The following is a 12,500-nucleotide window of genomic DNA, read 5'->3' as shown; positions in this document are numbered from 1 at the left end:
AGTGCTTTGTGGTGGTTGGACAGCCAGGCTGCTATCAGCCCTACATCAGTGGCGTGGGCTGTTTCATCTGAGATTGTTTGTTTTTCCCTCTGTCTGTGTCTGTTTGTCAAAGGATCCTTCATTCCCTCTTTCCACATCTCTCTCCTCTCTTCCCTTCATCTCTCCTTCTCCCCTCCACATCTCACCCAGCTTCCCCTGGGACCGACACTACACAGACACCAGTGTTGGACCCAGAGTAACTCCTCACACACAGATGCATGCACGCTCCTACACACACACACACAAACACGCACGCACGCACGCACGCACACACACACACACACACACACACACACACACACCCCTGGGAAGGGGAAAGGGGAGGAGCTGACCCTGTCAGTCAGGGGGCTCTGCAGGGGAAACCAAAACAGAGAGCAGAGCAGAGAAGTCAGGCTCCTCCAGGCTGGCTGACCAGGCCTGCCCTCTCTCTTTCTCCCTCCTCCTCCGTCCTCCTCTCTTCCTCTCCAGGCCTGGCTTTATGTAAACATGACAAGAGGTTGTTGGTTGGTTTTAGACAACCCCTCTCTCTGTCTGCAGCCCTGTTGTCATAAGGCTCTCCCTGTCTATACGTTTCATCCACCATTACTCCCATTCACCATGGCTGTGCTATGCCACTTACTGTTAGTGTATGGTTGGTTATTTTAAACTGCTGTGTTGGTCAATGACCAAGTTTCTTTGCTGATTAAAGTTAAATGATGCCTGAGTTGGGAGGGGAAAAACACTGCTTCTGAAACGTTTCATTCCAACACTGCTAATCCGTATTTCAGATGGGACGTTAAACGGTTGTCCTGACTCTCTGTGGTCACTAAAGATCCCATGGCACTTATTGTTAGAGTAGGGGTGTTAACCCTGGTGTCCTGGCTAAATTCCCAATATGGCCATCATACTATCAGGGCCACCTAATCATCCTCAGCTTCCAATTGGCTCATTCATCCCCCTTCCTCTCCCCTGTAACTATTCCCTAGGTCATTGCTGTAAATTATGTGTTTTCAGTCAACTTACCAGGTAAAATAAGAGTTAAATAAAAATAAATACATCATGTAACCGAGCGTTCTACCATGGTTTGCCCTTTCTACTGCCATAAATAATGATCACACAGTCACTTTCTGTTCCCTTCTCCGCCCTCCCTCCTCTCTTTCTCCCCCCTCCCCTATGTCTCAAGGTGTGTAGTTGGTGAGAAGCCAGCTGGCTGGCCTTGGAGACACTCCTTCACTACGATGTAGAGTCCAGAAGAGAGAGAACGAGAGAGAGATAAAGACAAAAGAGAGAGTGTGTGAAAAACAGACACTCCGCCTGGAAGAGAAACTGAAAGCGGGTGAGTAAGACATTCCAGGAAGAATCGGAAAGAAAGATAGGAAGACAAACCAGAAAGAAGGAAGAGGAACAACACCAGGGGGAGATAAGAAAGAGAGAGAGAGAGAGAGAGAGAGAGAGAGAGAGAGACTTTCAATCATTGACCTCAGGCTCTGTCTCCAAACCAACCTCTCCCTCCCTCCTTCTCCTCCCTCCTTTCCCTGCACTGGAACTGTTTACCCTCTCTCACACCTCCGTCACAACAGGACCCCATCCTTCAATCTCTCCCTTCACACTTTCCCCTCTCCCTGAAGACCCTGAGGACTTGAACCTTCACCTTTGACCCCACCTGTGTAACCACTGGGCGGGAAAGAACATCACCAGGAACACTTCAGAACCACTTCAAACATCATCATCATCATGTGCCACGTGATTGTGACCTGTCGCTCCATGCTGTGGACTCTACTCAGCATAGTGGTCGCCTTCGGAGAGCTCATCGCCTTCATGAGCACCGATTGGCTGGTGGGCTTCCCCCGGACACCGGACGCCGTCTTCGGCCCTCATGGTGCCACAGCGGCTGGCGAGGCCTACCGGCCCACCCTGGGCATCTACGGCCGCTGCCTCAAGCTGCCCCACCTGCGGCGCGGTGTGCTGTGTGGGCCGTACGCCGTGCACTTTGGGGAGATCGCCAGCGGGTTCTGGCAGGCAGCGTCCATCTTCCTGGCGGCGGGGATCCTGCTACTGTGTGCCGTGGCCTTCATCTCCGTCTTCACCATGTGTTTCCAGAGCATCATGAAGAAGAGCATCTTCAACGTGTGTGGACTGCTGCAGGCCATCGCAGGTGAGACTGAGAGAGGGATGCACGCACATGTAGACACACATTTCACACACACACACACGTATACACAGCAGAGTTGCACACTGACTTTCACACTGAGTTATTGACATGTAGTTACAGCGCTGACTTTAACTCACGCAGGAAATCCACAGACCCTCTTGTTGTAGTGTTGCTGCTTTCAGTATTGTATTGCCTGTTGATTGGTTGTAGTTTTGTCTGAGCTGTTCAGTAGTTAAATACAGTTGACTGACTGTTAGACCCCTGGAATGGCGAGAGAGAGGGGCTTGTGGAGGGGTGTGTTCTGACTGAACAGCCAACATTCAACCCCATCCAGCTAACCTTTAGTGCTGCTGTCCACCTCTTCAGAGTTTAAACATTCACTAACTAGAGCAATCAGACCCCACTGACCACACACGAACACATGCACGTGTACACACACACACACACACACACACACACACACACACACACACACACACACACACACACACACACACACACACACACACACACACACACACACACACACACACACACACACACACACACACACACACATACATACATACATATACACACATACACACACACACAGGCCCCCGAGAGTGCATTAACTCTTACTCCCAGCGTCCTCTGTGTGTTTGAGGTGAGTATTAACCTTATTGGTCAAGGGTCAGGGAACCACAGCAGCCTTGTACCTCCCTCTGAGGTCGTTGCCATCAGCAACAAGGGCCCAAATATTTGTCCTCTTGGGTCAGCTGGGGATGATGTCATGTGACCTGTGTGGTGTGTCAGCATGCGTGTGTATCTGTGTATGACTCTCAAGCCGCTTTGACCTGCTGTGGTGAATTATGGGAGGGAGGAGGCGGTCATTGGAGAGAGTGAAGTTATTCCGCCTGAATCTTGCTATTGTGTTGTTATTGAACATAGTCAGAGGACGTCCACAACTGGACTGATTAGAAGAGCAGAGCTGCTCGTTAAGGGTCTGTGGGTCGCCGGGAGGAAGGGGATGAGAATAAGGAAGAGGAAAGGGGCCGAGGGGAAACCAGAAATAGCAGGGGGATGTTTCTTTAATGCCCTCAGCCTCGGGTTGAATGGCAGGAACCAGGTTACTGAGATTTACCACCCAAAACCACTATCTTTTCCCTGGATATATAACTGCGAGAAACCAGTCAATTAAAATAAACTATGAACAGCATGGCTTGAAATGGAAGTGTTAAATGATATGTGATGTCTAATCTGGCTTCTCAACTGCCTCTGCATGATGAATATTCAATGCTCAGGGTGGGGACAGACAGCCCATCTCAGTATGGAGTGCAGTTCACAATGCATGTAGACCTTTCGTCTTATCATGGTCTCATTTTGTCTTATGACAGGCAGGGCAGCATATTCTATGCTACAGTAATATAAAGACTGAATGCACGTATAATCTCCATCTGGCTTTCGGAGGACACCCTACTTTTTTATTGTTAAGATGTTTTTGTTTATTTATTGCAGCTGCAGAGTTTTAAAACAGCCTATCGCTTGAATATTATTGCTTTCAATCAGAGCAGGCGCGAGCACTCTCTAGTAGTCTTTCTCTCTCTCCATCAACTCCATTCAAGTTGAATCCAAAATAGATAATACTGTTCTAGATTGATATATAGCCCTATATATAGATGTTCTAGCCTACCTCTTTCAGGTAATACATTTATTGCAGTATTAGCCTTATAATTAGCTAATTAATGGTGGGTTATGCATCATTTCTAACTTATAGCCTCTGTCTCTTGCGCAATACGTACGCACCTGTGCTCCGCTGGCCTCTCTCCATAAAGAACACTCTTAGCTCTTGGAGTCCCTTGCAGGAAAAGCTAGACTACAATAGCTTGCTGGACATTATTTTTTATACCTATAGACTAGTCAAAGAGGTACGCAAGCTCTTGTTTGCTGAATGTTAAGTACAGCAGCCAATAGAAGTCATGGGTAGTTTGAAAGAAGAGCGAAACGCTCCTGCGGCGGCAGTAGGCTATAGCAGTAATTTATTCAGACCCATAACCATTCAATCTTTGTGAAAAGAAGAGAAAGCCTTCTGCATCTAATTCTTGTACTATTCAAGGTGTCATTAGAATGAAGAAGATCATTTCATTTAACTGTTGAAAGCGAGGAAGGAATGATGCAACAATAGAGAGAGAAAGAGGAGGTAGGCTGATAATATTAGGGGAAATATTATAAAAACTATTTATTCGTCAGCCTACTAATAATACAAATAGGCCCTATTATATTTCTAAATTAAAATCAAATTCACTAGCCTGTAATTGTAACTTTGTTGGCCGCATGTGCTGCACCAGAATCACATGTTATCTCCATGCTTTATTGTGGTTTGAATGATGTGCTTAATTCAGTCCATATAATCCAGTAGCCTATAATACAATACAGTACATTAATACAGTTCACACTAAAAAAGATTAGCCTACTGGAGCTAATTTTATTCATTTACCCAAGAGAGCATATAGCTAGCTACATCTATGGGCTTTTATGTTTTTCTGTCAGGTGTAATGTGCAGTAGCCTATATCATGTATGTATTGGATAACAGCACAATCATTTGGGCTTTTTTGGGCTTGACCTCATTAAATGTCTTTAATGTGGGGCTCATAAAATGTATATAATGTATGGCTCATCAGGGTCAAGTAGCATCATGATTGAATTTTCGATCAAAGCTCTAATCAAATCCAGACATATGCTTATTTATGTGCTTTATAATGCTGTTGAATGACACTTCCGGTTTTTGGTTACCTGGTAGAAAAGGGATTTATTCTCAAGATGGAACATTTGTAAAATACCGGGAAAATATTCAAGTCCTACCTTAACCCTCAGCCCCTTGTCATGAACAGTCTCCCTGGCTACAGAAAGGGATAAAGAACAAAACACACTGCAGAAACACTACACCCAGCAGTGATCAGTGTTGATGTGTCTCTGGTACTTTTTTCTGTTGCTGTTTTTCCTCCACCTCCACATGTGTCCTAGACGAGAGGGATGGAAAAGTCTGTAGTTTCACTATCATCTCTCTCCACCTCTCTCTCTCTCCCTCTCTTCCTCTCTCCTTTCTGACAGATTTTCCTCCAATCAACATTTCCACTAAGTGTGCCGACCGGCCGTAATGTTCCCATAATGTGACCGTAACTGGGATCAGGTGGCAGATGTTTTGGGAAATACTTTACCTCAGAGGGAGAGATTGTGTTTCTGTAGCCAGCGGTGGTCACGTCATCTCACTGGAGTCATCAGAGTGATCCTGATTCTATTAAACACATTTATACACACTGATGTCATATTGGGAAGGCTTTATCTCTAATAGAAATCAATTGGATATGCAGTATAACTAGCCAAGTGTTTAAGGCCAGACCGGGGCAGGGTTTTTTCAGAAACACAGTTAGAGACGAGAAGACTAAGAAACGGCAGGTAGTTAAACTGTCTCCAGGTCTACAGCTGGGAGTGTCATAATATCCTTTTATTGTGGCCATAAACTCTCCCTCCCAGCTCCAACCAACCAGCCAGCCAGCCAACCAGACGACAAGCCAAATTCAGCCATGATGAGTCATAGGACTGTCACACAGATGGCTTTTGACCTGGGCACTAACTGTGGGTTGATGGCAGATGGGAATGTGACCGTGATCCAGTTAACAGATGCAATAATGATACAGCGTGACTATGACTGTTACAGATCTGATTAACAGATGATCATGACTGTATTGGAACAGTCTGATCATGATGAATAGTCTAGGTCTGGATGTTACTATTGTTGAGCAAACAGAGAGAGCAGAAGTACAGAAGTACAGGACAGGTGTGACTGGAAATTCATCTGATTACCAAAGCAAAGGTCTGCTAACTGCTTGCTTGCTAGCCCCGGTCTGCTAACTGCTAGCTTGTTAGCCCCGGTCTGCTAACTGCTAGCTTATTAGCCCCGGGCCTGCTAACTGTCTGAATCGCCGTGTCCCCAGCCAGCCCAACTAATCACTGGACCATATGATCACTTGGCTACACATGCTTCTCTCTAATACCAATATGCCTCGTCCTTTACTGTCCTGGTTAGTGATTACTGTCTTATTTCACTGTAGAGCCTCTAGCCCTGCTCAATATGCCTTAACCAACCATGTTGTTCCAACTCCTACATATGCGATGACATCACCTGGTTTAAACGTCTCTAGAGAATATACAGTGAGGGAAAAAAGTATTTGATCCCCTGCTGATTTTGTACGTTTGCCCAATGACAAATAAATGATCAGTCTATAATTTTAATGGTAGGTTTATTTGAACAGTAAGAGACATAATAACAACAAAAATATCCAGAAAAACGCATGTCAAAAATGTTATAAAATGATTTGCATTTTAATGAGGGAAATAAGTATTTGACCCCTCTGCAAAACATGACTCAGTACTTGGTGGCAAAACCCTTGTTGGCAATCACAGAGGTCAGACGTTTCTTGTAGTTGGCCACCAGGTTTGCACACATCTCAGGAGGGATTTTGTCCCACTCCTCTTTGCAGATCTTCTCCAAGTCATTAAGGTTTCAAGGCTGACGTTTGGCAACTCAAACCTTCAGCTCCCTCCACAGATTTTCTATGGGATTAAGGTCTGGAGACTGGCTAGGCCACTCCAGGACCTTAATGTGCTTCTTCTTGAGCCACTCCTTTGTTGCCTTGGCCATGTGTTTTGGGTCATTGTCATGCTGGAATACCCATCCACGACCCATTTTCAATGCCCTGGCTGAGGGAAGAAGGTTCTCACCCAAGATTTGACGGTACATGGCCCCGTCCATCGTCCCTTTGATGCGGTGAAGTTGTCCTGTCCCCTTAGCAGAAAAACACCCCCAAAGCATAATGTTTCCACCTCCATGTTTGACGGTGGGGATGGTGTTCTTGGGGTCATAGGCAGCATTCCACCTCCTCCAAACACAGCGAGTTCAGTTGATGCCAAAGACCTCCATTTTGGTCTCATCTGACCACAACACTTTCACCCAGTTGTCCTCTGAATCATTCAGATGTTCATTGGCAAACTTCAGATGAGCGTGTATATGTGTTTTCTTGAGCAGGGGGACCTTGCGGGCGCTGCAGGATTTCAGTCCTTCACGGCGTAGTGTGTTACCAACTGTTTTCTTGGTGACTATGGTCCCAGCTGCCTTGAGATCATTGACAAGATCCTCCCGTGTAGTTCTGGGCTGATTCCTCACTGTTCTCATGATCATTGCAACTCCACGAGGTGAGATCTTGCATGGAGCCCCAGGCCGAGGGAGATTGACAGTTCTTTTGTGTTTCTTCCATTTGCGAATAATCGCACCAACTGTTGTCACCTTCTCACCAAGCTGCTTGGCTTGTAGCCCATTCCAGCCTTGTGTAGGTCTACAATCTTGTCCCTGACATCCTTGGAGAGCTCTTTGGTCTTGGCCATGGTGGAGAGTTTGGAATCTGATTGATTGATTGCTTCTGTGGACAGGTGTCTTTTATACAGGTAACAAACTGAGATTAGGAGCACTCCCTTTAAGAGTGTGCTCCTAATCTCAGCTCGTTACCTGTATAAAAGACACCTGAGAGCCAGAAATCTTTCTGATTGAGATGGGGTCAAATACTTATTTCCCTCGTTAAAATGCAAATCATTTTTATAACATTTTTGACATGCATTTTTTCTGGATTCTTTTGTTGTTATTCTGTCTCTCAATGTTCAAATAAACCTACCATTAAAATTATAGACTGATCATTTCTTAGTCAGTGGGCAAACGTACAAAGTCAGCAGGGGATCAAATACTTTTTTCCCTCACTGTATCTCTCATCATTACTCAATGCCTAGGTTTACCTCCAATGTACTCACATCCTACCTTACCTTTGTCTGTACACTATGCCTTGAATCTATGCTATCGTGCCCAGAAACCTGCTCCTTTTACTCTCTGTTCCGAACGTGCTAGATGGCCAGTTCGTATAGCCTTTAGCCGTACCCTTATCCTACTTCTCATCTGTTCCTCTGGTGATGTAGAGTTTAATCCAGGTCCTGCAGTGCCTAGCTCCACTCCCCAGGTGCTCTCATTTGTTGACTTCTGTAACCGTAAAAGCCTTGGTTTCATGCATGTTAACATTAGAAGCCTACTCCCTAAGTTTGTTTTACTCACTGCTTTAGCACACTCTGCCAACCCGGATGTCTTAGCCGTGTCTGAATCCTGGCTTTGGAAAACCCCCAAAAACCCTGAAATCTCCATCCCTAACTATAAAATTTTCCGCCAAGATAGAACTGCAAAAGGGGGCGGTGTTGCAATCTACTGCAGAGATATCCTGCTGAGTTCTGTGTTACTATCCAGGTCTGTACCCAAACAATTCGAACTTCTACTTCTAAAAATTCACCTTTCCAGAAACAAGTCTCTCACTGTTGCCGCTTGCTATAGACCACCCTCTGCCCCCAGCTGTGCCCTCGACACCATATGTGAATTGATTGCCCCCCATCAATCTTCTGAGCTCGTGCTACTAGGTGACCTAAACTGGGACATGCTTAACACCCCGGCCATCCTACAATCTTAGCTTGATGCCCTCAATCTCACACAAATTATCAATGAACCTACCAGGTACAACCCCAAATCCGTAAACACGGGCACCCTCATAGATATCATCCTAACCTACTCGCCCTCCAAATACACCTCTGCTGTTTTCAATCAAGATCTCAGCGATCACTGCCTCATTGCCTGCATCCGTAATGGGTCTGCGATCAAACGACCACCCCTCATCACTGTCAAACGCTCCCTAAAACATTTCTGCGAGCAGGCCTTTCTAATCGACCTGGCCGGAGTATCCTGGAATGACAATGACCTCATTCCGTCAGTAGAGGATGCCTGGTTATTCTTTAAAAGTGCCTTCATCACCATCTTAAATAAGCATGCCCCATTCAAAAAAATGTAGAACTAGGAATAGATATAGTCCTTGGTTCACTCCAGACCTGTCTGCCCTTGACCAGCACAAACACATCCTATGGCGTTCTGCATTAGCATCGAATAGCCCCCGTGATATGCAACTTTTCAGGGAAGTTAGGAACAAATATACACAGGCAGTTAGGAAAGCTAAGGCTAGCTTTTTCAAACAGAAATTTGCATCCTGTAGTACAAACTCAAAAAAGTTCTGGGACACTATAAAGTCCATGGAGAATAAGAGTACCTCCTCCCAGCTGCCCACTGCTCTGAGGCTAGGAAACACTGTTACCACCGATAAATCCACTATAATTGCGAATTTCAATAAGCATTTCTCTACGGCTGGCCATGCTTTTCACCTGGCTACCTCTACCCCGGTCAACTGCCAGGCACCCTCCACAGCAACCCGCCCAAGCCCCCACCATTTCTCCTTCACCCAAATCCAGATAGCTGATGTTCTGATAGAGCTGCAAAATCTGGACCCCTACAAATCAGCCAGGCTAGACAATCTGGACCCTCTCTTTCTAAAATGATCTGCCAAAATTGTTGCAACCCCTTTTACTAGCCTGTTCACCCTCTCTTTCGTATCGTCTGAGATTCCCAAAGATTGGAAAGCTGCCGCGGTCATCCCCCTCTTCAAAGGGGGTGACACTCTAGACCCAAACTGCTACAGACCTATATCTATCCTACCCTGTCTTTCTAAGGTCTTCAAAAGCCAAGTTAACAAACAGATCACCGACCATTTCGAATCCCACTGTACTTTCTCCGCTATGCAATCTGGTTTCCGAGCTGGTCATGGGTGCACCTCAGCCACACTCAAGGTCCGAAACGATATCATAACCGCCATCGATAAGAGACATTACTGTGCAGCCGTATTCATCGACCTGGCCAAGGCTTTCGACTCTGTCAATCACCACAGTCTTATTGGCAGACTCGACAGCCTTGGTTTCTCAAATGATTGCCTCGCCTGGTTTACCAACTACTTCTCTGATAGAGTTCAGTGTGTCAAATCGGAGGGCCTGTTGTCCGGACCTCTGGCAGTCTCTATGGGGGTGCCACAGGGTTCAATTCTCGGGCCAACTCTCTTCTCTGTATACATCAATGATGTTGCTCTTGCTGCTGGTGATTCTCTGATCCACCTCTATGCAGACGACACCATTCTGTATACTTCTGGCCCCTCTTTGGACACTGTGTTAACTAACCTCCAGACGAGCTTCAATGCCATACAACACTCCTTCCGTAGCCTCCAACTGCTCTTAAATGCAAGTAAAACTAAATGCATGCTATTCAATCGATCGCTGCCCGCACTTGCCCGCCTGTCCAGCATCACTACTCTGGACGGCTCTGACTTAGAATACGTGGACAACTACAAATACCTAGGTGTCTGGTTAGACTGTAAACTCTCCTTCCGGACTCACATTAAGCATCTCCTATCCAAAATTAAATCTAGAATCGGCTTCCTATATCGCAACAAAGCATCCTTCACTCATGCTGCCAAACATACCCTCATAAAACTGACCATCCTACCGATCCTCGACTTCGGCGATGTCATCTATAAAATAGCCTCCAACACTACTCAACAAATTGGATGCAGTCTATCACAGTGCCATCCGTTTTGTCACCAAAGCCCCATATACTACCCACCACTGCGACCTGTACGCTCTCGTTGGTTGGCCCTCGCTTCATACTTGTTGCCAAACCCACTAGCTACAGGTTATCTACAAGTCTTTGCTAGGTAAAGCCCCGCCTTATCTCCGCTCACTGGTCACCATAGCAGCACCCACTTGTAGCACGCGCTCCAGCAGGTATATCTCACTGGTCACCCCCAAAGCCAATTCCTCCTTTGGTTGCCTTTCCTTCCAGTTCTCTGCTGCCAATGACTGGAACGAACTGCAAAAATCACTGAAGCTGGAGACTCATATCTCCCTCACTAGCTTTAAGCACCAGCTGTCAGAGCAGCTCACAGATCACTGCACCTGTACATAGCCCATCTGTAAACAGCCCATCTATCTACCTCATCCCCATACTGTATTTATTTATCTTGCTCCTTTGCATCCCAGTATCTCTACTTGCACATTCATCTTCTGCAGCTCTACCATTCCCGTGTTTAATTGCCATATTGTAATTACTTCGCCACCATGGCCTATTTATTGCCTTAACTCCCTTATCTTACCTCATTTGCACATGCTGTATATAGACTTTTTGTTTTCTTTTTTGTACTGTATTATTGACTGTATATTTTGTTTATTCCATGTGTAACTCTGTGTTGTTGTATGTGTCGAATTGCTATGCTTTATCTTGGCCAGGTCGCAGTTGCAAATGAGAACTTGTTTTCAACTAGCCTACCTGGTTAAATAAAGGTGAAATAAAATAAATAAAATAAAGATGTTGGTCAGTCACAACCAGTGTTGACAATAGAGGTATGTGGGTGAGAGATATAGCGAGAGATGGCGAGAGAGAGAGTGTTTACAACCCTAGTGTGGGTGTATAAGAATTAAAGGCATAGAAAGAGAGAATCAGTGAGTAAGAGTGAGAGATAGAGTCAGGTTAAAGGAAGTGCGGTGTAGATAAGGCTGATAGATATGAATGGAAAGTCCGGTCCATGGTCACAGTGCATATTACTGTAATCCTGAATCAGGCTCGTAGGACTTCCTACCAACAGAACAGTACCAGAACAGAATGACTGTGTGGAAGGAACCAGGATAATATAGGTCCCTATTATTCCCTGTTCATCTATTACGCTACAGTCCTCTGTGGGACAGTGGAGCTAAACAGAGAGGAACACTACAGTTTTACACTACAGTCCTCTGTGGGACAGTGGAGCTAAACAGAGAGGAACACTACAGTTTTACACTACAGTCCTCTGTGGGACAGTGGAGCTAAACAGAGAGGAACACTACAGTTTTACACTACAGTCCTCCGTAGGACAGTGGAGCTAAACAGAGAGGAACACTACAGTTTTACACTACAGTCCTCTGTGGGACAGTGGAGCTAAACAGAGAGGAACACTACAGTTTTACACTACAGTCCTCCGTAGGACAGTGGAGCTAAACAGAGAGGAACACTACAGTTTTACACTACAGTCCTCTGTGCGACAGTGGAGCTAAACAGAGAGGAACACTACAGTTTTACACTACAGTCCTCCGTAGGACAGTGGAGCTAAACAGAGAGGAACACTACAGTTTTACACTACAGTCCTCCATGGGACAGTGAAGCTAAACAGAGAGAAACACAAACCTCCCCCAGGTTTCCCATAGAAACAACATGTCCTCTCTGTCTCACCCACTCTCTAACTGTTGAAACCATTCTCTTAACTCTATAGGGCAGAGGTGGCCAACCCTCCTGCAGAAATACTGGGTATGCAGACTTTTGCTCCAGCCCTGCTCTAACACACCTGATTGGTTCAGAGGAGC

General features: G+C 45.8%; 1 protein-coding gene across 5 annotated transcripts in view; it reads left to right on the top strand.

Annotated features, from left to right (window-relative positions):
• Positions 1-12,500, top strand: part of lhfpl2a (LHFPL tetraspan subfamily member 2a) — a 75,936-nt gene that overhangs the window by 56,637 nt on the left and 6,799 nt on the right. For 4 of the 5 annotated variants that reach the window (XM_029709751.1, XM_029709749.1, XM_029709750.1 and 1 more), the window contains one exon: positions 1,202-2,173. In XM_029709751.1, coding sequence (XP_029565611.1) covers positions 1,753-2,173 — 421 coding nt within the window. In that variant the 5' untranslated portion in view covers positions 1,202-1,752. The remainder of the gene's footprint in view (positions 1-1,201; positions 2,174-12,500) is intronic. The other variant, XM_029709752.1, reaches the window with a different exon arrangement.

The sequence above is a fragment of the Salmo trutta genome, chromosome 23, assembly GCF_901001165.1.
Source record: "Salmo trutta chromosome 23, fSalTru1.1, whole genome shotgun sequence".
Taxonomy (NCBI): domain Eukaryota; kingdom Metazoa; phylum Chordata; class Actinopteri; order Salmoniformes; family Salmonidae; genus Salmo; species Salmo trutta.
This window is presented reverse-complemented; position numbering and strand designations above follow the sequence as displayed.